We start from the raw sequence: 26,462 nt of genomic DNA, 5'->3' as shown, positions 1-26,462 counted from the left end.
CAGGCTCAGGAAGAAGTCTGGCTAGTAACACCTGTGTAGTGAGTTTGAGGTTGGTTTCTCTTGGCTGGTCCCCCATAGTGGGGAGAAATAATGGGACATAAAACAGCTAGAAATAGTCTCAGAACATGGAACACTTGGGAACCCTAACAGAACTTCTTACAGAGTTTCCAATCTCTCACCCACATTATAAGTGACAGACACTACAGAGTTGACTCCTAAGACAGAGCAACTAGAAGCAACTCTGAACAGGGCCATCCTTAAGGTAAAGGGGTACATAACCCAAGGTTGCCTTTAAAATTTATCCCTTCATTTCTGTTCCCAAACCGGCACCCAAGTCCCTCATATCACATAACGTGAATGAGGCTAAACTGTTGGGAGCATATTCCCAATAAAGTTTATAAGAAGGAGCTGGAACGGATATGACAGAAACCAAAAGAATATTTTTTTTAAATATATTTTATTGATTTTCTACAGAGAGGAAGGGAGAGAGATAGAGAGTTAGAAACATCGATGAGAGAGAAACATCGATCAGCTGCCTCCTGCACAGCTCCTACTGGGGATGTGCCCGCAACCAAGGTACATGCCCTTGACCGGAATCGAACCTGGGACCCTTCAGTCCGCAGGCCGATGCTCTATCCACTGAGCCAAACCGGTTTCGGCCAAAAGAATAATTTTATAATGGCGAAATTTATGATACAAATGACAGGCTAGTGTGGAAGATATTATTTTCTTAAAGAAGCCTTCCAAATACTCTTGAACTTATACTACAGAGCAACTGCCTATTTTGTAGTAATATTAATAGTAGTAATAATTATAATAGTAATAACAACAAAAATAATAATAAAGCAGCTAACATTTATTTGTAATTTACTATGTGTCAATGCCCTCTGCTAAGTGCTTAATATAATTATATCATTAAATACTCTCAACCAACCTTTGAGGTAGGTATTAATGTCAGATCTGGAAACGGAGACATAGGGAGGCTAAATACCTTGTTTAAGATTGCACAGCTAAGAGGCAATGGAACCTAGACTTTGAGTGTTGTATACATTATTGAGATAGTTCAACAGGGAAACTGCAGATCCAAAATAGAAAAAGAAAAGAAAGGAGACTAACACAATTGAGTATCTAAATGACAAGTACATGTTCTCATGGACATAGTCTCATTTACCCCTCAGTATAACCTTACAAGGCTAGTAGTATTGTCCCCATTTATAGATGTGTAAAACTTGTATTCTTTCAACAAGTGTTTATTGAGTGCCTACTGTGTGCCAGGCAATGTTCTGTGTGCTTGGTCCATAGCAGTCAACAAATAAGGAAAGTTTCCTGCTTTTGTGGAATTTACATTTTCATATGAGGGTGAGGGAAACAATAAACAAACACATGAAATGTGGTAAAATGAATCAGGATAAAGGGGGGAAAAGATTCCTTGTTCCCTCTCTCAAAAATAACCGCTCTCCTAAATTTACTGTTTATTATTCCTGTTCTTATTAGGTACACGTTACCATTTTTAGCTAGTTATTGAAAGGAAAGGAAGCAAAGGGAGAGTCAGACATTGTTAAGCATGGTCAGCTGAGAAGCAGAGGTTTGTTTGTCTCACCAGGAAGATATAGCTTCACACTATCCCCAGGGAACCACCAGTACATTCCCCATAGATCACAGAACAAAGGGGAAGGTAAACACATGCACAATAAAGTCAAAATGGTGCAGGTGCAGATCTGTCAGTGTAACCTGGGAGAAATATCATTGGCTGGGGGGTGGAGCCAATGCAAGCCTAAGAAATTGCCGGAAGCTGGTCCATCCTTGCTGCTTGACACAGTTGCTGCAGGGAAGAAACATCTGCACAACATATGTTTCAAGGGACCTGGCGTATATGGCATACTGTTCTTAATATGTTTGCTCCCCTTCTTGGCGCTATGTGTTTTAACCAAGGTCACCTCCCTGAGAAAGGTTGTTTCCCCAGGTAGGGATTTTTCCCTGAAGTTAGGGAGGGAATAAAACCCCTTAACTAAGTGCCAGGCGGGTAGTTAATCACTTTAACTATGAACAAGCATGCTTAAGCTACATAATCTTTACTCCCTGGAATGGAGATAAGAAACGCCCTAACCTTTGGAATAGAAATTGATAGGATTAAAATCAACTGGTATAAATACAGATATAACCAGACAATAAAACACAGAACCTGGCTGGAGATCCTGGACAGAACCTGGCTACAGAACCTGGCTAGAGAACCTAACTATGCTGATCAACTGAAACCTGCCTCCGTGTCATTCCTTCTTCGCCGACTCTGTCCACACCTTTGGGAACCCCTGGACCTGCTGGGACTGGACCCCAGAAGGAAATCTTGGGAAGTTAATTGGTTATTTTGAAAAAGTTCCTGGTTATAATGCCAGGAAACAAAGTCCCCCCCCCCTTTCCCTCTCTTGCTTCTGACCCACCCTCGCCCCATGCATTTGCCTGTTCTCTCTCCATACCCATGTGACCTTAGCAGAAGCTGGCCATTTCAGACTCCAAATGCAGGCTCTAGGAGGGAGCCTGGGTACAGCAGCAAAGCAATGGATTGCAGCTGAGAACAAAAACTAAGCTAGCCAACCCTGGCCAGTTTGGCTCAGTGGATAGAGCGTCAGCCTGCGGACTCAAGGGTCTCAGGTTTGATTCCAGCCAAGGGCATATACCTTGGTTGTGGGCACATCCCCAGTAGGAGGTGTGCAAGAGGCAGCTGATCGATGTTTCTCTCTCATCGATGTTTCTAACTCTTCATCTCTGTAAAAAAATCAATAAAATATATATTTTTTAAAAAACTAAGCTAGCCAGATGCTGGGCTAGGACTAAATTTTAATATGGCACAGAATCACTGGACATTGACTCTATTTCTGGACCTGATTTTTATGGTGGGACAGAGATCAGACTGATGGAGATGGGACATTGGAGGGGCTTCTTTCTGATTTGCATTACAAATAAATATTACCCCCAGACCTCATCCCTTCTTGTGAGCTCCAGACATTTTTTTTTCTCACAACACTGCAAGAATCCGACTTCCACCGGCAACACACATGCATTACAAATATATATATATATATACACACACACACATATATATGTGTGTATATGTATATGTATATGTATATGTATATGTATATGTATATGTATATATAATGTGTATATACATAAACATATATGTGAATGTGTGTGTGGGGGGGAGTGGATGTGTATTCATAAACAACATTGTACTTTTCAGGTTTGGCTGTATATCAAACCTAGTGTCATAGAACAATAAGCATCTTGCCAGGCAGGTGTCACTCAGCGGTTGAGCATCGACCCAGGAACTAAGAGGCCATCAATTCACTTCCTGATCAGGGCACATGCCCGGGTTGCAGGCTCAATCCCCTGAGTGGGGCGTGCAGGACACAGCAGATCTATGATGTTTCTCTCTAATTGATGTTTCTATCTCTCTATCCCTCCCCCTCTCTAAAAAATCAATAAAAACATATTTAAAAAATAAGCATTTATTCTTCTACTCCCAGGTCTACATGTCAGCTGGGGAAGATTTTCTCCACATTTTCTTTCCCTTTCCTTCTGAGGGTGAAACTGAAGGAATAGTCTCAGGGGACATGGTATGAGGGGGGAGAGAGACAGAGAGAGAGAGAGAGAGAGAGAGAGAGAGAGAGAGAGAGAGAGATTGAAAGAAGAAGAAGGAGAAGAAGGAGGAGGAGGAGGAAGAAGTGGAGGAGGAGGAGGAGGAGACAGAAGAGAGCAAATTCTCTGTTATCTCTTTTTATAAGGCTACTAATCCCATCATGAGGTCCCCACCATCATGACCTTATCAAAACCCAATTGCCTCCCAAAGGCCTCCATCTCCAAATACTATCAAATTGTGGGTTCGGGCTTTTAACATATGAATTTTGGGAAGACATAATTCAATCCATAATGATCCTCTATTCTGTTCCATTGGTCTATTTGTTGATCCCTATGTCAACATTACACTTATTACTCACTATATCTGCATTAAGTTTTGATATCTAGATACATATGTGAAAATCAGCAAGTAAAGTTACAATAATAGAAAGATGTGATAGTTATAGGAATTGCTTAGAATTTACAGATTTGTTTAGAGAACTAAGATACACTAAAATATTTGGTCTTCATCCATGTAACCTATTTATCTCTTTTTTTAGTCTTTTACCATGTTCTTGAATGATGTTTTGTATCATTCTCTGCATCTTTTATTAGATTTAGTCGCAGGTGCCTGATGTTACTGGTTTCTATTATTGGCCTAAATATTTTTCATTGTCTTTTTCTGAATTAAATTAGAATGTTTCTAAGATTTATTAGTACAATGTTTGCTGAAGATTTGACAGATATCTGTTATCAGGTTAGAATATCCCATTTAATCCCAGTTTTCTAAGGCTTTTTATCATTAATGTTTTAGGATGATGGCAGTAGAGAGAAGAGAAATAGATAGATAAGGAATATATTTCTAGGTAGAATTTATAGGACTTGCACATGGATTGGAGGTAAGGGCCAAGAGAAAGAAAGAAATCAGATATTACTTACAGATTTTTGGCAGAAGCAACTGATTGGAGAAGATGAAAAATAAACTAGTGATTTTCTTTTATTTGAATAACCTGACCATGTTTAAATTAGAACATTATTAGCATATTTTATAAGATCACCTGGGGAGATTCTGCAAATTTAAAGGACCAATGTGTCCCCTGGAGCATTTAAACATTAAGAGGTAGAACAAAGGCAAAGAGTCAGAAAAGGATGGGAAGAGCCACCAAAGAAGAGAAAACCAGGTAAATATGGTGCCATTTAATTACTAAGATAGGGATAATGAAAAGGAGCAGGTTTAGGGAGAAGGATTTGAATCTTGGTTGTGGATATGTACAATTTGTCAAGCCCGTTAGACATCCAAGTAGAAATATAGAATATGTAATTGGACTTATGAACCTGGAGTTAAAAGAAGCTTGGCCTAGAAATATTAATTTGTGAGTCATCAATATTTAGTTAGTAGTTCTCAAACATGGCCGCACATTAAAATCACATAGTGACATAAAATTTATGTATGCCTAGACCCTACCCTAGACCAATTAAATTAGAACTTTTAAAATTGAGCTTAAGCATTAGCAGAGTTTTAACTCTCCAACTGATTCCAATTTGCAATTGGAACTGAGAACCACTAGTATAGATCCTGGGATTCTTACTAAAATGAAGATTCTGATTAAGTAGGTCTGGCGTGGGGCCTAAGACTCTAAATTTCTAATGCACTCCCATGCTTTTGGAGTACACTGCCACTTTGAGTAGCAAGATTATATATAACTAGAGGCCCGGTGCACAAATTCATGCACCAGTGGGGTCCCTCGGTCTGGCCTCCGGGATCAGGCCAAAACAGGCTCTCTGACATCCCTCTAGGGGTCTCGGATTGCAAGAGGGCACAGGCCAGGCTGAGGGACCCCACTGGTGCACGAATGGGGCTGGGGAGGGACACGGGAGGGCACCAGGGCATGTCTGTCTTGTCTCATTCAGTCCCGATTGGCTGGATCCCAGAAGCAAGTTAACCTACCAGTTGACTGTCTGCCCCCTGGTGGTCAGTGAACATCATAGTGAGCGGTTGAGTGGCCTTAGCATGTCATTAGCATATTATGGTTTGAATGATTGAACAGACAACTGGACAACCGCATACTTAGCATATTAGGCTTTTATTATATAGGATATTTAAAGTCATAAGTTTGGATGAACTCATCAAAAGAGTAGCCCAGCCAGTGTGACTCAGTGGTTGAGCATCAGAATATGAACCAGGGGGGTCACACTTCAATTCCTGGTTAGGGCACATGCCCAGGTTATGGGCTCAATACCCAGTGTGGGGTGTGTAGGAGGTGGCCAGTCAGTGATTCTCTCTCTCATCATTGATATTTCTGTCTCTCTCCCTCCCTCTCCCTTCCTCTCTGAAATATATATACTAGAGGCCCGGTGCACAAAAATTTGTGCATTCGGGGGGGAGGGGGGGTCCCTCAGCCCGGCCTGTGCCCTCTCGCAGTCTGGGACCCCTCGGGGGATGACCACCTGCTGGCTTAGGCCTGCTCCCCGGGGGATTGGGACTAAGTTGGCAGTCAGACATCCCTCTGGCAGCCTGGGAGCCCTTGGGGGATGTCCACTTGCCAGCAGGGAGCAGACCTAAGCTGCAGTCAGAAATCCTTAGCGCTGCTGAGGAGGCAGGAGAGGCTCCCACCACCACCGCTATACTGGCAGCCATCAGCCTGGTTTGTGGCTGAGCAAAGCTCCCCCTGTGCACTGACCACCAGAGGGCAGCTCCTGCATTGAGCATCTGCCCCCTTGTGGTCAGTGTATGTCATAGTGACCAGTCATTCCCAGTCGTTCTGCTGTTAGGGTCAGTTTGCATATTACCATTTTACTATATAGGATAGAGGCCTGGTGCACAGGTGGGGGCCGGCTGGTTTGCCCTGAAGGGTGTCCCGGATCAGGGTGGGGGTCCTGCTTGGGTGCCTAGCCAGCCTAGGTGAGGGGCTAATGGCTGTATGCAGTTGGTCACACCCCCTTCAGGGTTGGGGTCCCTACTGGAGTGCCTGGCCAGCTTGGATGAGGGGCTGATGGCTGTTTTCAGGCTGGCCACACCCCCTTTAGGGTGGGAGTCTCCACTGGGGTGTCTGGCCAGTCTGGGTGAGGGGCTGAGGGCCGTGTTCAGGCTGGCCAGTGACTGAAGTTCTAGCCTCTCTTTTTTTCTTATTCTGGGATTTATTTACCTTCTATAATTGAAACTTTGTTGCCATCACTGGAGCTGAGAGCTGGCTCCTGCTCACTCCAGCTCTATGGCCACGGCCTGCTGAAAGCAGGTATCTGGGGTTTGTTTAGCTTCTATAATTGAAACTTTGTTGCCGTCACTGGAGCTGAGAGCAGGCTCCTGCTCACTCCAGCTCTGTGGCCATGGCCTGCTGAAAGCAGGTATCTGTGGTTTGTTTAGCTTCTATAATTGAAACTTTGTTGCTTTCAGTAGAGCTTAGAGCTGGGCCATGGCAGGTGGGGAACCTTGGCTTCTTCCATCACTGGAGCAAGCAAGACTCCTGCTTGCTTCAGGTACGTGGCTGCCAGCCGCCATCTTGGTTGAGGTAATTTGCATATCACACTGATTAGCCAATGGGAGGCATAGCAAAGGTACAGTCAATTACCATGTTTGTCTATTATTAGATAGGAGATATATATATATATATATATATATATATATACACACTAGAGGTCTGGTGCACAAAAATTTGTGCACTCGGGGAGGTCCCTCAGCCCAGCCTGTGCCCTCTCGCAGTCTGGGACCCTTCGGGGGATGACCACCTGCTGGCTTAGGCCTGCTCCCCGGGGGATTGGGACTAAGTTGGCAGTCAGACATCCCTCTGGCATCCTGGGAGCCCTCGGGGAATGTCTACTTGCCAGCAGGGAGCAGGCCTAAGCTGCAGTCAGACATCCTTAGCACTGCTGAGGAGGCAGGAGAGGCTCCCACCACCACCGCTGTACTGGCAGCCATCAGCCTGGCTTGTGGTTGAGCAGAGCTCCCCCATGTGGGTGTGCACTGACCACCAGAGGGCAGTTCCTGCATTGAGCGTCTGCTCCCTGGTGATCAGTGTGTGTCACAGTGACCAGTCATTCCCAGTCACTCTGCTGTTAGGGTCAATTTGCATATTACCCTTTTATTATATAGCATAGAGCCCTGGCGCATGGGTGGGGGCCGGCTGGTTTGCCCTGAAGGGTGTCCCAGATCAGAGTGGGGGTCCCACTGGGGTGCCTGGCCATCCTGGGTGAGGGGCTGAGGGCCGTTTTCAGACTGGCCACACCCCCTTCTGGGTGGGGGTCCCCACTGGGGTGTCTGGCCAGCCTGGGTGAGGGGCTGAAGGCCGTTTTCAGGCTGGCCACACCCACTTCAGGGAGGGGATCCTGCTGGGTGCCTGGCCAGCCTGGGTGAGTGGCTGATGGCTGTTTGCAGGCTGGCCACAGCTCCTTCAGGGTGGGGGTTCCCACTGCAGTGCCTGGCCAGCCTGGGTGAGGGGCTGAAGGCCGCTTTTAGGCTGGCCACACCCTCTTCAGGGACGGGGTCCTGCTGGGTGCCTGGTCAGCCTGGGTGAGGTGCTGATTGCTGTTTGAAGGCTGGCCATAGCCCCCAGCCACCCAAGCTCCCAGTGGAGGCTGGCTGGAAGCAGGTATCTGGGATTTATTTATCTTCTATAATTGAAACTTTGTTGCCTTGAGTGGAGGCCACAGCTGGCCAGGGCAGGTGGGAAACTTGGTTTCCTCCATCTCTGAGGCAGCCAAGCCTCCTGCTTGCTCCAGCTCCATGGCTGCTTGCCGCCATCTTGGTTGGGTTAATTTGCATATAGTCACTCTGATTGGCTGGTGAGCGTGGCTTGGGGTGTAGCAGAGGTGTGGTCAATTTGCATGTTTCTCTTTTATTAGATCATATATAAATATATATATATATATATTTAAGAGTAAGTGTATACAGAGAAAAGGTGCAAGAACAGTTCTTGTGTTTTTCTGTCAATGTTTGAAAATTTGATGGAAGTTCAGATCAGGCAGATTATTACATTTAACCACAATTATGGCTTTATTGGAAAAATATATGAAGAGGTGAATAAGAGGCAAAAAGTGGAATATTTATTTAAGAGGTGAATATATTGATGAACTATGGATTCTAGACTGGGTAAGTAGCATGGAGTCAGAGTTGATAGAGTGAAAATATTAAAGAACATGAGCTGAAAGGATAAGAAGTGTTGGTCAGGAATGGGAGACTTGAAAGCTGGATTTTGGTGATGTTGCATTTGTTGGTGATGCCAAGAATGGGAGTGGCAGTGGTTGGGTGGAAGAAAAATATCATTAGAGGTAAGGAAGTCAATGAACTTAGAAGCCAAGAAGTTGGTAGAGTGGTTCGCATGGATGTTGAAGTTTACAAAAGGCTGACAGAAATAGGAATGAAAAAGAGAGTGAAACAGGTGTCTGAAGTTTTCAATAAATGAAAGATGACTAGGAGGTCAGTAAATTATATCAATGATGAAGATATTGTAGTATGGTCTAGCAGCACACATAAATTCAGACTCAGTTGAACTGAGGTGAGACCTAGCCATCAAACTTTTTTTTTTTGCCATCAAACTTTTTAAAAGCCTCTCAGAGGATTCTGTTGTGAACCAGGATTAAAAATCAATGTGCAAACTGGAAGGTGTGGGGTCATTGGAGAGTAAATGTCTTCTGTAGTTCCTGGGGAGAGTGGAGTCCAACAGCAGACAGGATATACTGTCTTATAAAATTTAGTAAATACAAAGAAGTTATGTAACTTGCCCAAAGACAGAGTTCAGAAGTTTTTGGGCTGGGATTCAAACCTTGGTCTGTGTGACTCCGAAGCCTTACTGTCTTCACTTTACTGTGTTATCTAGGGGAAATATTTTAGCTTAGAAGACAGAGAGATATCTTGGAAATAAATTTAAAGTTCCCAAATGAGATTCTAGTAGGCCTCAGTGGGAGGCAACATGTTTCTGGAATGATTCCAATATTTACCTCTCTATCTACCCCCTGTTTATTCCCCTTGATCTTTCTACCTTTCTTTGTTTCCTTTCTGTAGTTACCACCACCTCCTCAGGAAGGAGGGTCACTACATGAAAAGGAGCCAACATTGGGAGCTGCCCCATGGATGCCAGTTGACCTCAATATCCCTCTCCCCCAAGTACTATTCTCTGGGGGCTCCTTTCTGTAGAGGGAGGAGGAACAGGACATGGTGCTGCAGTCAAAACCAAGCATTTTGTCTCCTCCTACTTCCTCCTGACATATCAGCAGTTCTGTATAATGAAAATCTAAATCATTTGTGTGCACACATAGCAACTGTTTATTTGATGTTAGCTTTGAGGACTCAGTGGGGGTTCAATGTGTTTAGAAAAGAGATCAACTCTGGGAGAGCATAATCTCATAAGTAGACAAAATGAAAATTAAATCTGAAAATGCATCTCTCTACATCTGAAAGAGAGGCCAGTAATAAATATTCTTCAACATCAGCACCAATCCAGCTTTAAAAAAAATGCTTTCAAACCAAGGACACAGGGCAGAGATGACTTTTTGGAAGTGTCCTGCCTCCTGTCTGTTAAGAAAGCTTTATTAGGCCTGGTTGGAGATTGATTTTGAGTTCTAGAAATAGCACACCTTTCCCCTCAAGCCACCAAGTGGGATGCCTTCCATCTTTTACAAGTGCATTCACTATTGTGTTTTTTTTGAAACTTCCATTTTTTTTCCCACTGACAGTCTGCCTTGGGACTTAATATGGTCCTAAAGCTTCTCCACATTAGAATTTCTACCAGGAGTGAATGCCATACTGAAGAAAGTATCCTTATCACATTCTGAAGGGGCAGGCCTTTCCCTTTTAGGGTAATTTGTTGGAGAGTGTATAAAGCCTCTGCTTGCCAGAAGCTTCCTCATCCTCTTACCCTTCCAGGGTTCCCCTCCTCCAGAAACCTCCTATTGCCACCTATTTTTGCAGAAGCCAGAACTCCTTTTCCCAGAGGCCAGAGCCTGTCCTGTCTGTCTTGGTTCACAGCTCATGTTCTTGCAAGGTGAGAACCCACTGCCAGGAAGACACCAGAAGCTATAAATGAATGGAGGTGCTTACTCCCCATGGGAGCAGGGATGATGAGTGATATTGAGAGGGCACCACTCAAGACAGACCTGAGTGACTTAACACTTGCAATATACCAAGGGCCACACCAGGTGTAGAAATTGTAACACTGCAGACACAGACACATGCCAGTCAGGCAGTTGCTGCCCATCTACCATTTCTGCTAAACGGACTCTTAATGAATACTCAGTTGATTGTGTGCTAGCCCGGGTGAAAAACCTCCCACCTCTCTCAGCCCCCCGCCCCCCCCCCAAAAAAAAACCACATAAGATCTAAGTGGTTCCAAAAATCAGGAAGGACCCATGGTTAGGCATTCCATTTGTGTACATGCAGGGAGCATGACAACCAGCCAGGCATAGGACAAACCAGTCTCTGAGGTCCTCACTTCATTTGTTCAGCCCTCCACCTGACCTATGGGCTCTACTTCCTCTGCTCAACAGAAGCCAGACCAGGTAAGCTTAGTTTTCAAGAGCCTGCTCCAGACCATAGAGAAAAAACAAGCTAATCAAACATCTATGCAAAATACAAGGCCTGACAAGAAAAATATCAGATGCAGGCAGGAAGGAATTTAAATTCAAACTGAACAAGGGACTGGATCCCTCTTTGAATGTAAGGCCCTGCAGGCCCAGTTTCTTGACAGAAAAAAAAATCTTTTTAAATTCTATCCTCTTTTTGTGGAAAAGGAGAGGAAACATTCCAACTGTCTAGGACCTTATACAAAGTGACAATCATTTAAAATGGCTCTTTTTAAATTAACCCTTTCTTGAACAGTCACTTCTCTAGGGTGCAACTACTTCACCGGTGTTTAGGTATCTGGGCCAAGGAGAGCAGGAAAGCATTGACTTCTTGGGAAGCAATGGGTTAGGAATTGGTAGTATCAGGAGCTAAGAACACTCACTGAGCTGCTATTTTCCATTTGCCCCTCATGACCCCAAGGTCCTTGCTCTGCCTTTCTCTGCCATGCTTTGTGCCAAAGGAACCTGACCTCAATGGACTGTAACAACAGGGTTTCTTGTACCCCAACACTCTGGAGTAATTAAAAATAAAAACAGAAGAGCTGGCCTTTTGACTCATAGGCCCTGCCTAATCCCTAAAGCCGTAGTTATGGAACAGTAGAGCTGGCCTGAATTAGTTGGGTGTGGGGGAGAGACAAATTCTGTCCCTGAGCGACAAGTTCTTCTATACCATCCATCAGCCTTGAGCACATTTGGGATGATGGCCAGGCCTAAAAATACATCAGCCCTTGGTGACATCAAGGCTGTATTCTTTTGTCTAGCTCACCCCAGATGGAGGGGAAAGCATTTGATGAGCAATTTTTGAAATACGCAGAGAAACATATCATGGTAGGAATGACTACAGGGGCAAAAGGCCACTGTGGATTTCTTACTCAGTAAAAATGAACTCTGATAGAAATTTCAGTAAGGAGTCACCAGAAATATTCTTGTCATCATCATCATAAAACCATGTTTATTGAGTGCACAACAAGTGCTGTTATATGCTCAGAACATTTAATGAACACCATTTCTGAATATATAAAGGACTAGAGAATACTTGCCACTATATTTTATTGCCAGTCACCAAGCCAAAACACAAAATGAACTCTTATGAATATTCTAGAGCATAATGAGGAGTCTTAGACTAAATAAGTATCCTTGGTTAATATTTTCCTTATTGATAATTACCCTCACCACAAGCTCACAAAAGAAAAGGAAAAGAGGCCAGATAAAAGAGGAAGAGTCAAGGTATATTCCTGAGAAAGTCTCAAGTATTTGATCAGTGACATTTTATAGATAGTAATCAATACTAGGGGGAGGGCCATAAGAATGGAATGGCAGGAACCAGCCCTGTTCATCTCCTTGTCCCTCCCTGCTCGAGTGTTCTTATCTAGCTTTGTGCAGTTACATTTCAAGTGAGGATCTTCTCCTTATTTTTCATAAAGGAGTACTTTAGGACTTGGGGGCTAGTGGGTACTCACCAGCTAGGTAAACATTTGAGAAAATCATATATCTTGATGAATTTTGTAAGTAGTCACTGACCCACTGGCTTAAGGGGAAGTGAAAATGAATGACTGGTGAGTTAAAAAGCATGCAACTCTAGGCTACACTGCTGACAGGTGGGTGGCAACTGGTCTAGTCTTAGTACCTCTTTTCAAGGCTCCCTTCCCTCCTCTTTCCCACCCTTTCCAGTCTTCCACCAAAGCTCAAGGCTTGAGGCAGTAGTCAAGCTCCATGGCATAAGAATTGGTGTTCCTCATGATGCTCTCCACCAACATTACAGGTTTGGGGTTTCTTCCAGCAAAGCAAGAGAGCCAGGTACAGATCAACATGGCTGCAGCTGCTCCACCTCCAGCACAGTAATAGGCCCAACCAAGCCTACAGGTACCTGTAGAAACAGGGACAGAGACATGAGGATTAGTGTAAGAGTAGGAAGCAGTGAATGCAACTAGGATTCCTGTGTCCTCTTTTCCTCCTTTGCCAGTGGCTGGTAGTTGCTTTAGCAAGAGGTTATAATGTTATTCTGTTACAGTAGGAATCTGGGAGTGATCTGGATGGTGATAGTGGTGGTGACGCTAATGACAATGATAATAAGACAATGATAAATTATCAAGAACTAGGCTAAGATCCTCAGACATACTAGTACATCTCCTTGATCATTACAATAACTGTATGAGACAGATACTTTTATTATCCTTGTGTGTTTTTTTTATATAACGTGAAGGAATCAAGGCATAGGTTAATAGTGAAAAACAACAAAGCTTGAAAGTCATAGAGTCAAAAATATAAACCCTGGCTCATCTTGATTCTAACACCACACTTTTTACCACATTGGTATACTATAGTGCATGGACTGTTTTCAAAGAACAATACCCTGCATCATCAGGAGATTTGACAGGTAAAATCATATATCTTGGCACTTACTCTATGTCTCTCTCACAACGTAGCTTTTCAACATCCAGGGAAGAAATATACATTGGAATCAAGGCCAAGCTACTAAGCAGGTAGTTTCAGTTTGAAGGGAAATGGGAAAGGTCATCTGCTCAAAAAATCTACCCTACCACCTGACATTCTATCAGAGGTATATTCTTTCATTTGAAGTATTTGTGTGTGTGTGTTTTTCAGAGAATTTTCTTCAGAGAATTTTCCCTCGGAAAATGATGATGCCCAAAGATCAGAGATCAAAATAACAACTAAATGTAAAAAATCAAATGCTTAAGCAAACAGAACTCCAGAAATTGGGATAGATGCCTAGTGTTAGAAAATTGCAGAGGAGTGCCGAAAAAAGAGGTAAGCAGCAACCTTCACCTGCCTCACAGTTTTGGAAAAAACCGAGTACCGACTACAGTCAGTTGGGGATGTCAAGACTGATTTTTGTAACAATTTACCTATTATTTTTATTTATTTGTTTATTTTCAAGTTGTTTAATTGTGTTTATTTGTTGTGATGATGAATGAGTAGTGAACCTTTGTTTTCTTTTATTGGTGACCACTAAAGAGGCCATGTTTTAAGGCATGAGAAAAAGTACCCCTCTTACTGATTCAGTTTCTGAGAGGAGGCTGTTTCTTAGGATCATATGGGAACTGGGGAGGGAATATAGCAGCAATGAAAAGGAATAAAATATAGATTGAAAAATAAGACCTCTGAGAAAAAGTTAGAAAAAAATAAGATCATTTAATTCTGGAAAGGAGAAAGCTGTTGAGATAGTTTAATAAATCATAAGTTATTGAGTCTTTTATTGAACAATTTAAATTAAGAAGGAATATAACAAACTGTTCTCCATCTCCAAGAAGGATAAAATAAGAGGGAATAAAGGTCTTTAAGAAAAAAGAAAAAAAAAGACACCATGAATAGTTTAAGGTTTAAAAACATGGGTAGGAATCATTATGAAGCCTTCAATTTGATTTTGATTTTTTAAGAGAATAAAAATTTAAATATTATAGGATATGCTAAATGTCTTTTACAGCTTCTTTCTAAACATTTTTTAAACTCAGGTTGGAACAAAGATGTCATAAAGAGCACTGAAAGTAACATTTGAATTTCACTCATATCTATAAGAATTTAGCTTATAAGATGAATTTGTTGAGCAGTAGATGCATGAGTGCAGTGAGTAAGACCTACTTAGATGTTACTTTTTATCTTAGATTATTTTATTTTATTATTTTATTTATTTATTTTTATTGTCTAAAGTTTTATATATGTCTCCTTTTTACCCAATTGACCCTCTACAGCCATTCCCACCCCAGGCAAGCCCCCTCCGCCCCAGTGTCTGTGTCCATTGGTTATGCTAATATGCATGCAAACAAGTCCTTTGGTTGATCTCTAACCCCGCCCCCCACTCCCCTGCCATTTGTCTCTGGATCAGTTCTTGTTCATCAAATTATGTTGATCATTATATCCCACATGTGAGTGAGATCATGTGATACTTATCTTTCTCCAACTAGCTTATTTCGCTTAGCATAATGCTCTCCATTTCCATCCATGCTGTTGCAAATGGTAAAAGTTCCTTTTTTTATAGCAGCAGTAGAGGTCCACTGCATGAAATTCATGCACTGGAGGGGGGGTCCCCTCAGCCTGGCCTGTGCCCTCTTACAGTCCGGGAACCCCAAAATTGATTGCCATAAAGAGGTAGGCCCTACCCACCCAGCCGGGGCTTCGTAATTGATTGCCCCCGCAGGGGAAGGCCCCACCCACCTGCCACAGCCCGCTGGTTGGTGGCCTGGGCCTCCCTCTTTGGGGTGATCATGGAGTCCCCTGATTGATTGCCCCAGTGGCCAGTGGCCTGAGCCTGCCTCTGCAGGGCGATCATGGGGAAATGGCCGGGGCCCCAACCAATCGCGTTGCACCCGCCTTGGCTGGCCAGGCACCAGTGGGTGTCATAGCATGGTCATCCGGAAGGTTGTATGGATGGTCATTCTTCTGTTAGGTCCTTTGGCCAATTTGTACATTACAGTTTTATTATTTTAGATAGTATTTCATCGTATAGATGTACCACAGTTTTTTAATCCACTCATCTGCTGATGGGTACTTAGGCTGTTTTCAAATCTTAGCTATAGTAAATTGTGCTGCTATGAACATAGGGGTGCATATATCTTTTCTGATTGGTGTTTCTGGTTTCTTGGGATATAGTCCTAGAAGTGGGATTACTGGGTCAAATGGGAGTTCCATTTTTAATTTTTTGAGGAAACTCCATACTGTCTTCCATAGTGGCTGCACCAGCCTGCATTCCCACAAGCAGTGCATAAATGTTCCCTTTTCTCCACATCCTCACCAGCACTTGTCATTTGCTGATTTGTTGATGATAGCCAGTCTGACAGGTGTGAGATGGAATCTCATTGTTGTTTTGATTTGCATCTCTCAGATAATTGGTGACTTTGAGCATGTTTTCATATGTCTCTGGGCCTTCTGTATGTCCTCTTTCAAAAAGTGTCTATTTAGATCTTTTGCCCATTTTTTGATTGGATTGTTTATCTTCCTTTTGTTAAGTTGTATGAGTTCTCTGTAAATTTTGGAGATTAAACCCTTATCAGTAATATCATTGGCAAATATGTTCTCCCATGCAGTGGGCTTTCTTGTTGTTTTGTTGATGGTTTCTTTTGCTGTGCAGAAGCTTTTAATTTTGATGTAGTCCCATTTGTTTATTTTCTCCTTAGTCTCCATTGCCCTAGGAGCTGTGTCTGCAAAGATATTGCTACGACATATGTCTGTTATTTTGTTGCCTATGGAGTCTTGTAGGATTTTTATGGTTTTCTGTCTTACATTTAAGTCCTTTAGCCATTTTGAGTTTGTTTTTGTGTATGTTGTAAGTTGATGATCTAGTTTCATTTTTTGCATGTATCTGACCAAATTTCCCAGCACCACATATTGAAGAGACTATTTTGACTCCATTATATGCTCTTGCCTCCTTTGTCAAATATTAATTGAGCACAATGGCTTGGGTCTGTTTCTGGGATCTCTCTTCTGTTCCGTTTGTCTATATGTCTGTTATTGTGCCTTTACCAGGCAGTTTTGAGAACCATGGCTTGGTAATATAGCTTGATATCTGGTATTGTGATCCCGCCACCTTTGTTCATCTTTCTCAAGATTGCTGTGGCTCTTTGGAATCTTTTTTTTTTATTCAGGATGAATTTTTGGAGAGTTTGTTCTAGATCTTTGAAATATGCCGTTGGTATTTTAATGGGAATTGCATTGAATCTGTAGATTGCTTTGGGTAGTATGGAGATTTTAATGATGTTGATTCTACCAATCCATGGACATGGTATGTTCTTCCATTTGTTTATGTCTTCCACTATCTCTTTTTTCAATGTCCTGTAGTTTTCTGGGTTCAGGTCTTTTACCTCCTTAGTTAAGTTTATTCCTAGGATATCTTAATTTTTTTTGTGCAATGGTAAATGGGATTGTTTTTTCTCATTTCTCTTCCTGTGAGTTCATTATTGGTGTATAAAAAGGCCAGAGATTTTTGGGTGTTAATTTTGTATCCTACTACATTGCTGAATTCATTTATTAGGTCTAGTAGTTTTTTGATGGAGTCTTTGGGGTTTTCTATGTACAGTATCATGTCATCTGTGAATAAGGACACTTTTACTTCTTCTTTTCCAATTCTGATGCCTTTTAGTTCTTTTTGTCTGATCACTATGGCTAGCATTTCCTGTACTATATCAAACAGGAATGGTGAGAGTGGGCATCTCTGACTTGTTCCTCTTCTTAGGGGACATGAGTTTAGTTTTTGCCCATTGAGTATGATGTTGGCTGTAGGTTTGTCATATAAGACTTTTATTATGTTGAGGTATGATTCCTCTATTCCCACTTTGCTGAGAGTTTTTATCAAGAAAGGGTGTTGGATTTTGCCAAATGCTTTTTCTGCATTGATTGATATGATTATGTGATTTTTGTCTCACTTTGTTTATGTGATGTACAACATTTATTGATTTGTGGATATTGTACCATCCTTGCATCCCTGGAATAAATCCCACTTGGTCATGGTGTATGATCTTTCTAATGTAATGCTGAAGCTGATTTGCTAGAATTTTGTTGAAGATTTTAGCATTTATGTTCATCAAGGATATTGGCTTGTAGTTCTCTTTTTTGTGGTGTCTTTATCTGGTTTGGGAATTAGGGTAATGCTGGCTTCATAGAAAGAGCTTGGAAGTGTGCCTCTTGAATTTTTTTGAATAGTCTGAGGAGGATAGGTTTTAGTTCTTCTTTGAATGCTTGGTAGAACTCCCCTGTAAAGCCATCCAGACCAGAGCTTTTGTTTGCTAGAAGATTTTTGATCACTGCTTCAATTTATTCAGTAATTATCAGCCTATTCAGGTTTTTTTTATACTTCCTGATTGAGTTTTGGGAGCTTGTATTTTTCTAAGAATATTTCCATTTTATCTAGGTTGTCCACTTTGTTGGAATAGAGTTGTTCATAGTATTTTTTCATAATCCTTTGTATTTCTGTGGGATCAGTTATTATTTCAACTCTTTCATTTTTTATTTTATTTCATTCCCTCCCTTTGCTTCTTGGTGAGCCTGGCTAGAGGTTCATCAATCTTGTTTATCCTTTCAAAAAACCAGCTCTTGGTTTTATTGATATTTTGTGTGTGGGTTTTTGTGTTTGTTTGTTTGTTTGTTTATTTTTGGTTTGTGTTTGTTTGTTTGTTTTTTGGTCTCTATGTCATTTAATTTCCATTCTTATCTTTATTATTTCCTTCCTTCTGCTTATACTGGGCTTCTCTTGTTGCTCTCTTTCTAACTCTTTGAGTTGCAGGGTTAGATAATTTATTACCATTTTTTTCTTGTTTTTTGAGGTAGGCCTGTAGAGCCATGAACTTCCCTCTCAAGACTGCTTCCACTGTTTCCCATAGATTGTGAATTGTTGTGTTTTCATTGTCATTTGTTGACATGGTGCTTTTTATTTCTTCTTTGATCTCTTTGGTAACCCAATTATTATTTAATAGCATGCTATTTAGCCTCCTGGTGTTTGATTTTTTAATTGTTTTTATTGTAGTTGATTTCTAATTTTATGCCATTGTGATCTGAGAAGATTCTGGATATGATTTCTATCTTCTTGAATTTGAAGAGACTTTGCCTGTGTCCTAATATGTGGTCTATCTTTGAAAATGGCCCATGTGCACTTGAGAAGAATATATATTCTGTGGCTTTGGTGTGAAATGTTCTGCAGATGTCAATTCATTCCATCTGATCTGGTGAGTCATTTAGGATTGATGTTTCTTTGCTGAGTTTTTGTTTAGAGGATTTGTCCAGTGGTGTTAGTGGGGTATTAAAGTCCCCTACTATGACTGTATTGCTGTCAATCTCTCCCTTGATATCCTCCAGAAGTTGTTTTTTTTATGTATTTGGGTGGTCCTGTATGGGGTGCACATATGTTTACGAGAGTTATATCTTCTTGTTGATTTGCTCCCTTTAGTATTATTAAGGCCTTCCTTATCTCTTGTTATGGCCTTCACTTTGAGGCCTAATTTGTCAGATATAAGTCTTGCTACTCCAGCTTTTTTTTTTTTCATTTCCATTCACCTGAGAAACCTTTCTTCATCCCTTCACCATCAGTCTGTGTGAGTCCTTTGTTCTGAGGTGGGTCTCCTGTAGACAGCAGATATATGGATCATGTTTTCTTATCCACTCAGCTACCCTATGTCTTTTGATTGGGGCATTTAATCCTTTTACATTTAAATTTATTATTGATAGGTACTTGTTTGTCGCCATTTTTTTTCTTTATGTCTGTGCTCCTTCTTCCCTTCCTGTTTCTTCTTTTTACAGAAGACCCTTTAGCATTTCTAGCATTTCTGGTTTGGTGGTAATAAACTCCCTTAGTCCTTTTATGTCTGTGAAGCTCCTGATTTCACCCTCAACTTTGATTTATAGCCTTGCTGTATACAGTATTCTTGGATTCAGACCCTTGCTTTGCATGACTTTGTATATTTCATTCCATTCCCTTCTGGCCTGATGTGTTTCTGTTGAGAAATCAGTCAATAGTCTTATGGGAGATCCCTTTTAGGTAACTTTCTATCTCTCTCTGACAGCCTTTAAGATTCTTACTTTGTCATTGGTGTTTGCCAATTTAATTATAATGTGGCTTGGTGTTGGTCTTTGGGGGTTCATCTTGTTTGGGACTCTGTGAGCTTCTTGGATTAGTGTGAGTTTTTTCTTCCCAATATCAGGGAAGTTTTCTGTCATTATTTCTTCAAACAGGTTTTCTATTCCTTGCTCAGTTTCATCTCCTTCTGGCACCCCTATTATGCAGATGTTGTTTCATTTTGTGTTTTCACAAAGTTTTCTTAGGCTCTCTACTTGTTTTTTAATTTTTTTTCTAGATGCTGCTCTGCTTGGTTATTTTTTCCTACCTTGTCTTCTAGCTCACTGATATGATCCTAAACTTCTACTAGTCTACTGTTGATGCTTTCAATTGAGTTCTTTATTGCAGCGATGTCATTTTTCATTTCTTCTTGGTTCTTCTTCATTTCCTCTTTGTTCTTACACATATTGTTGAATTTGTCTTCTATCCTTTTCAGTGTCCTTATGACCATTGCTCTGAATTCTTTCTCTGATATATTGCTAGCCTTCATTTCATTTACTTCTTTTCGTGATTCCTTCATATGCGGCTGTTTCTTTGTCTCCCCATGATCACTCCTCTCAGGGTGTCTGGGTAGGTAGCTCTCACTCTCCTGCGTTGACTTAAATGGACAAAATACAACACGACAAGACACAACACACAGGGCACCAAACACAAATGTATTCACGATACTGATAACCACAAAAAAGGTGACCACCAGAGAAAAGATAGGGGATAGAAAAGAGTGCAAAAATGATATTTAGAAAAGGAAAAAATGTAAGAGAGAAAAGAAAGAGAAGAAAAAAGAAGGGGGAATATATATATATATATATATATATATATATATATATATATATAGAGAGAGAGAGAGAGAGAGAGAGAGAGAGAGAGAGAGAGAACTCCTAAAAAACAACAACTAATAAAAAATGCAAACAACAAACATCCTGATGAATCTGAGGAGGCAGAGCTTATTTACAGAAGGTTAGGTGAAGGAATTGAATGAATGTGGAAATAGCCACAATTCAGTTTAGAGAAGGTAGAAAGAGAATGAGTGTATAAGAAGAAAAGTAAAAAGCAAAATACAAAAAAAGAAAAAAATATTTATATTAAAAATATATATATATAAGAAAATTTATATATGTTTCCCCTTTCTTTAATCTATCTGATATGTATTCGTCTATTATTGGAAAAGGAGAATAGAGAGCACATAGGCCTGAGTTGGTGATTGGAATTAATTAAGCTATTAGTAGAAGAAGAGAACAAGTGAGGAGACTAAAAACAGAAGCAAAAAAAGAGAAAAAAACCAAACTAACAAAAAATCAATCAAACAACAACAACAAGACAGAAAGAAAGAAAATGGGGAAAAAGTTGGATAGTGAAGAAAGAGAAGAGAAAAGTGTTCATGGACTTGGAGCAGGGGAGAGGAAATTAGATATATGAGTAAGATCAATTTTTGAAAGGGAGTAAAATGAAAGGATAGAGAAAAATGACAGCAGGAACCGGGTAAGAGAAATAAGACGAAAAATGAGAAAATGAAGAAGAGTGTTGGCATATAGGAAAAATTGAGATAGAGTAAAATAATGATAAAAAATAAAAATAAAAATAGAATGTAGAATACTAATCCAGAAAAAAATAAAATAATATAAAGTAAAAATAAAATAAAACTTTAAAAAAGGTAAAATAATAGTAGTAGTAATAATAATTAAAAGTAAAAATGTAATAATAAAAAGTAAAATCAAGTGAGAAAAATAATTTAGTTTCTTAAGTAAAAGATAAAAAATAAAAAAGTGAAGTAGTGAAGGTCATTCACTTCCTCTACTGTTTTTCTTGGCATGTCTGTTTCCTGTCAGGTAGTCAGCACATTATTGAAGTTCTCTGTGATCCACTGCTCCTCTGTGTCATAAGCCATAACCTTGTTTTCAAGCAGGCAGGATTTCTCTGCTCATTTTTTTTCTCAGCCTGCCTTCAGTTCTATTTACACAAGAGTCAATTTCTGACACAACCCCTGGGTGGCAGTGTTTCTGTATTTATATCCAGGACTAAATGGCCCCTCTACCCAGTGTTTAAATTCTTCTTTCCCTGCCGCACTTAATACTGGGTTGGAGGGATGGACCGACTCAGAGCTGGTTTATTCCTCGTCTCTCCTTATTCTGATCCCCAGTGTCCACAAAAACAACTTTCCCCTGCAGTCTCGGTGAGTGTTTTTAAATGGAAGATCCTATGTAATGGACTTAGCAAGCAAAATCAAGGAGTTAAAAAGGAAAAAAGCCAAAGGAAGCATGCCAACTCGCATCTTTTTCCCTTGGCATTGCACAGCTGGTATAGAAATTCAGGATGCCCTTCTGGGTCCAGCCCAGCTATGGGCTAATATCTAGAGTCCCCTTCTGACAGCAGCCCTGTGGACCTCTTTCCACATTCAAGGGCTACACTGATCCCAGCGGTCATGGATTTTGTGAGGCGCAGTCTCCCTCTGAGGCTCTAGTTCCCACTGTGAGCATTTCTCCCTCCAGCCTGAATCCCAGATCTCACCTTTCTCTAAGCAAGTGGTTCTCAACCTGTGGGTCACGACCCCTTTAGGGGTTGAATGACCCTTTCACAGGGGTCGCCTAAGACCATCAGAAAACACATATATAATTACATATTGTTTTTGTGATTAATCACTATGCTTTAATTATGTTCAATTTGTAACAATGAAAACACACCCTACATATCAGATATTTACATTATGATTCATAACAGTAGCAACATTACAGTTATGAAGTAGCAACGAAAATAATTTTATGGTTGGGGGTCACCACAACATGAGGAACTGTATTAAAACTGTAATTCTGCGGCATTAGGAAGGTTGAGAACCACTGCTCTAAGCAATATCTGACCTTTCTGTCCATGGACTGCCTCACCAGCTGTGTTTAATTTGCCAATTCTGGGTGGGTGTTGTTCGATTCAGCTGCTCCTTCTATCTGCTCTGTGAGAAGGTATAGGACCTGTCTGTGTATTTGGCGCCGCTTTGTCTCCCCCTGTACAGACTTTTTAGGTGCCCACAGTCAGGGAGACTGGAGTCTCGGTGTTCGTGGGTTCGCAGCTGAGGCAGCTGGTTCCTGGGCATTGTGGTTATAGGGTCCCAGGGGGTATCTGAGGTCTCCCTGGTTGAAGATAAGGCTGGGGTTCCAATGACAGCTGGACTCCCCTTCAAGATGGCATGGTATCTGAGGCAGAGCCGGCTGCTCCAGGAGAGATTTCAGCAGTAGTAGAGGCTGCCTGGTCAGGGGAGCCTGGTCTGCCAGTCCCCGACAGTCACACTATCTTGCAGCCTCCTGTCCCATCGGCAGCAGTCTCTGATCCCTCAATAATTTACTTTTTAATAAGCAATTATTTCTGCTTACTTGGTGCCCAGTGAACCTTACTTTTTCTTTTAATTGACTGGTTGGTTTGACATATAGAGTGTAAGATGGCCCCAAGTTAGGCTGTTTTGCTTTTCTAGTCAGGTCACGCTAATTTATCTCAAATTTCCCACCTCAAAATAGATTTTCTACACAAAGTCATCATTCATGCTGTCTCTCCTGCCAGAAATATTTTCTTTTTTATCCACCAGTTCATATCACCCTCAGACCACTATGCAGGACTAAGCACCTCCAGGAAGCCTTCCCTGATTAATTCCAGTGGGCCCAAATCCCATCAACCAAGTCGTCCTCCAGGAATTTGTTTATATACCCTTTATGTGTATGTACATGGTGGGTAAAACATTGGGAGGAAGATTTATATATCACATATTTTCATCTGCCCTTTACCTTCTACAGATTGTTAGCTCTACAGTGCATATCTACTTGTTTCTTTCTTGATAATGCCTCTCATGCTCTCTCAACAGTGGGCACTCAGTATGCGTGATTTAGCCTAACAATACTTTAAAGGGGTATACTTGTATTTTTTTTACATTTTTATTGATTTCAGAGAGGAAAGGAGAGGGAGAGAGAGATAGAAACATAACTGATGAGAGAAATCAGTGATAGGCTGCCTCCTGCATAACCCCTACTAGGGATCGAGCCTGAAACCCAGGCACGTGCCCTGACCTGGAATCAAACCATGACCTCCTGGTTCATAGGTCAACGCTCAACCACTGAGCCACTACAGCTAGGCAGTATACTTGCATTTTTAACCCTCAACACCCCAAACTATGGCTTAAATTTTGAATTAAAGTTAAAAACCAGCTATAGTTGTATAATATGTGTTTCTGGAATGTGCTATGGCCCTCCCCACCATAAAACCTGTGCACATTCTGCTTGCTTTGTGTGCAAGTGTACACATACACTTCACTACGTTATATTTGCCTAGTCAATGTTCAACCATATTTTGGAGCTCAGGTCAATCATTAATTCCTTAGTGAAGCCTTCCCTGACCTCCCTAAGTCAAATTCCTTTATCACAGGCCCTCATTGTCACTGTGTATCTTTTCTTCTGTACTTAAAATTAATAAGCGAACCCCTTATTCCCACCTATGGCAAGTATCAAATCCTAGTTTTTCAGAGGAAATAGCATTTTACCTATGGACTCAGATAGTCATGTAACTTCTTGATGTCCCATGGCCCCACCAAAAATCATGGTGAAAGCCAGACTGCAATAGCTATGGAAACAATGCAATTTTAAGAGAGAGGGATTGAATTTGAAAGAGGAGTCTTCTTAAAAAAAGAAATCCAACTATCTACAAAGTGGCTTCAACATGAATAATAATGATGTAACTCTGGGAAGAGTAAACTAAAAATACAGCCCAAGTGTCCATCAGCATACTATTGGATAAAGAAGATAAGGTTCATTTGCACAATGGAATACTGTGCAGCTGTGTAAAAGAAGGAACCTTTACCCTTTGCAACAGCATGGATAGACCTGGAGAGTATTATGCTAAGTGAAACAAGGCAGTCAGAGTAAGAAAAATACTCTATGATCTCACTAATATGTGGAATCTAATGAACAAAATAAACCAACGAACAAAATGGAACCAGTGTCATGGCTACATAGGAGTGACTGGCTAAAGGATATATATGCATACTCCATGGATATGGACAATAGCTTGGTGAAGTCCAAGGGAGGGGGAGGAGGGGGCAGTGGATGTGGGCAAAGGGTGGGAAAAAGAAGACAGCTGCAATTAGGTCAACATTAAAAAAATTAATTACAAAAGTAAAACCATATTGAGACAAGCAGCCAATAGATCTGTATCCCCTCCGCATCTTGTTGCACCTCCCCTTAGACAGATATTTACTCCTTCACTAAAAGTAGGATGTTTTATATAATACTTTGAGTTTCACAGAGTTGAAAACTCTAGAGACAGACAAACCTTCAATTTCTTCCCTCCTTGGGAAGAAGGCTGGAGGCTTTATTGCATCCACGACACAGACAGGAATGTGAGCCTCAGTTGACAACCCTAGTAACGCCCTCAGAATCAGAGGGGTAGAGGCAGGAATCCAGACCAACTCTGTACTCTCAATCTGGTGCCCTGCCCTCTACTGGTTTTCTAATCCTTCCAAAAGCCATTTTCCTCTTACAGGATCCTTAACCTGTAAGACCTAAAGTGGAGGCTCCTAAGTCAATTTGTAATAGAATCATCTGAGCTTCTCCATTACAACCCAAATCTCCTGTGCTCATATGGCAGAGTAGACAGGAGCCAGTGCTGGGGTAGGCCCAATGTTGGGTAACTTCCTCCTCTTTGTCATGCTCCCAATATAGTCTAGACAAGGCAGCAGAGGCCTCATTCTGTTTCTTCATTTGCATGTCAGGTCATCACTCACATTAGAGTAGCGGTGATATTTCTATTAGGTATGTGAAACCTAGAACCAGGGAAAGACTTGTTTCTGTAAATAAAAGGCATAAATGCATAGCGTGCCATTACCCCACAGCCTTCAGCAGGAAGAAAGCCAACAAAATGGGAAGATCCAGAGTAGAAAACTAGCTAGAACGGTGTCAATAAACCTTACTGAAATCAACTCATAACCAAGTATCACTGGGCTCGGAGTCAATACCAAATTGCTCTCATTGCCACCCCAAGTGCATTCTGAGTTTTCCCCACAGAAATTTGTTTTAGGCCACTGAACAGCATCTAAGCCCCAGACTGCTCCAAAGAGAAATCCAAGAAATAAAGGGAATATATCTTCTATCCTACTCTATCCCCACAACCCTACCTGTTATCTTACTGAGGAAACAAAGAGGTTGTATCGCTATCATTGCAAATGGAAACAAAAACATACCTTCTATAAACTACATTTCTAGGTTGAGACCTTCTGTTCGTACTCACCTACTCCATAGAAAGTTTGGATGCTGCTCTAGTGGCCTACAGAAGAACTTGTGTTTTCTATGGAAGAGCGCAAAATTAGGGAACAGGGACAATGAACTACCACCCGTTACCTCCAGTAACCTTATAATAAAGTCCCATAACTATCACCCATCCCTATATCCTATTACTTGAAGTACTGCTAATACTTCTATTCATCTGACAAATACTTATTAAGTACCTACTATGTGCCAGACACTTTGAATATATCATCTTTTATTCTCATAACAGCCATGATTATTTCCATATGCAGTTGAGGTAACTGAGTCTCAGGAAGGCAAATTATTTTACCATCTTATAAGGACTTGAAGTCCATGGCTATTTATTTCAACCATGCCAAGAGAGTAGAGCCAAGGGCACACGATTGGTCCAAATTTTATGGGAAAATATGATGCCTTTAACTAATCCACCTTTTTCTTTCAATTTTCATTTTTTCTAAGTG

At 41.2% G+C, this 26,462-nt stretch overlaps 1 protein-coding gene and 1 long non-coding RNA gene across 4 annotated transcripts in view; one reads left to right on the top strand and one right to left on the bottom strand.

Moving 5' to 3' along the window:
* Window positions 1–26,462, top strand: part of LOC132224361 (uncharacterized) — a 1,115,498-nt gene that overhangs the window by 561,181 nt on the left and 527,855 nt on the right. The window lies entirely within an intron of this gene.
* LHFPL1 (LHFPL tetraspan subfamily member 1) overlaps window positions 12,099–26,462 on the bottom strand; it is a 68,569-nt gene continuing 54,205 nt past the window's right edge. For all 3 annotated transcript variants that reach the window (XM_059679329.1, XM_059679328.1, XM_059679327.1), the window contains one exon: window positions 12,099–13,036. In XM_059679329.1, the coding sequence (XP_059535312.1) occupies window positions 12,855–13,036 (182 nt within the window). In that variant the 3' untranslated portion in view covers window positions 12,099–12,854. The remainder of the gene's footprint in view (window positions 13,037–26,462) is intronic.

Source organism: Myotis daubentonii, chromosome X (genome assembly GCF_963259705.1).
Source record: "Myotis daubentonii chromosome X, mMyoDau2.1, whole genome shotgun sequence".
NCBI classification, from domain to species: Eukaryota; Metazoa; Chordata; class Mammalia; order Chiroptera; family Vespertilionidae; genus Myotis; species Myotis daubentonii.
Note: the sequence above shows the minus strand (reverse complement) of the source record. Positions and strands in the feature narration are given on the sequence as shown.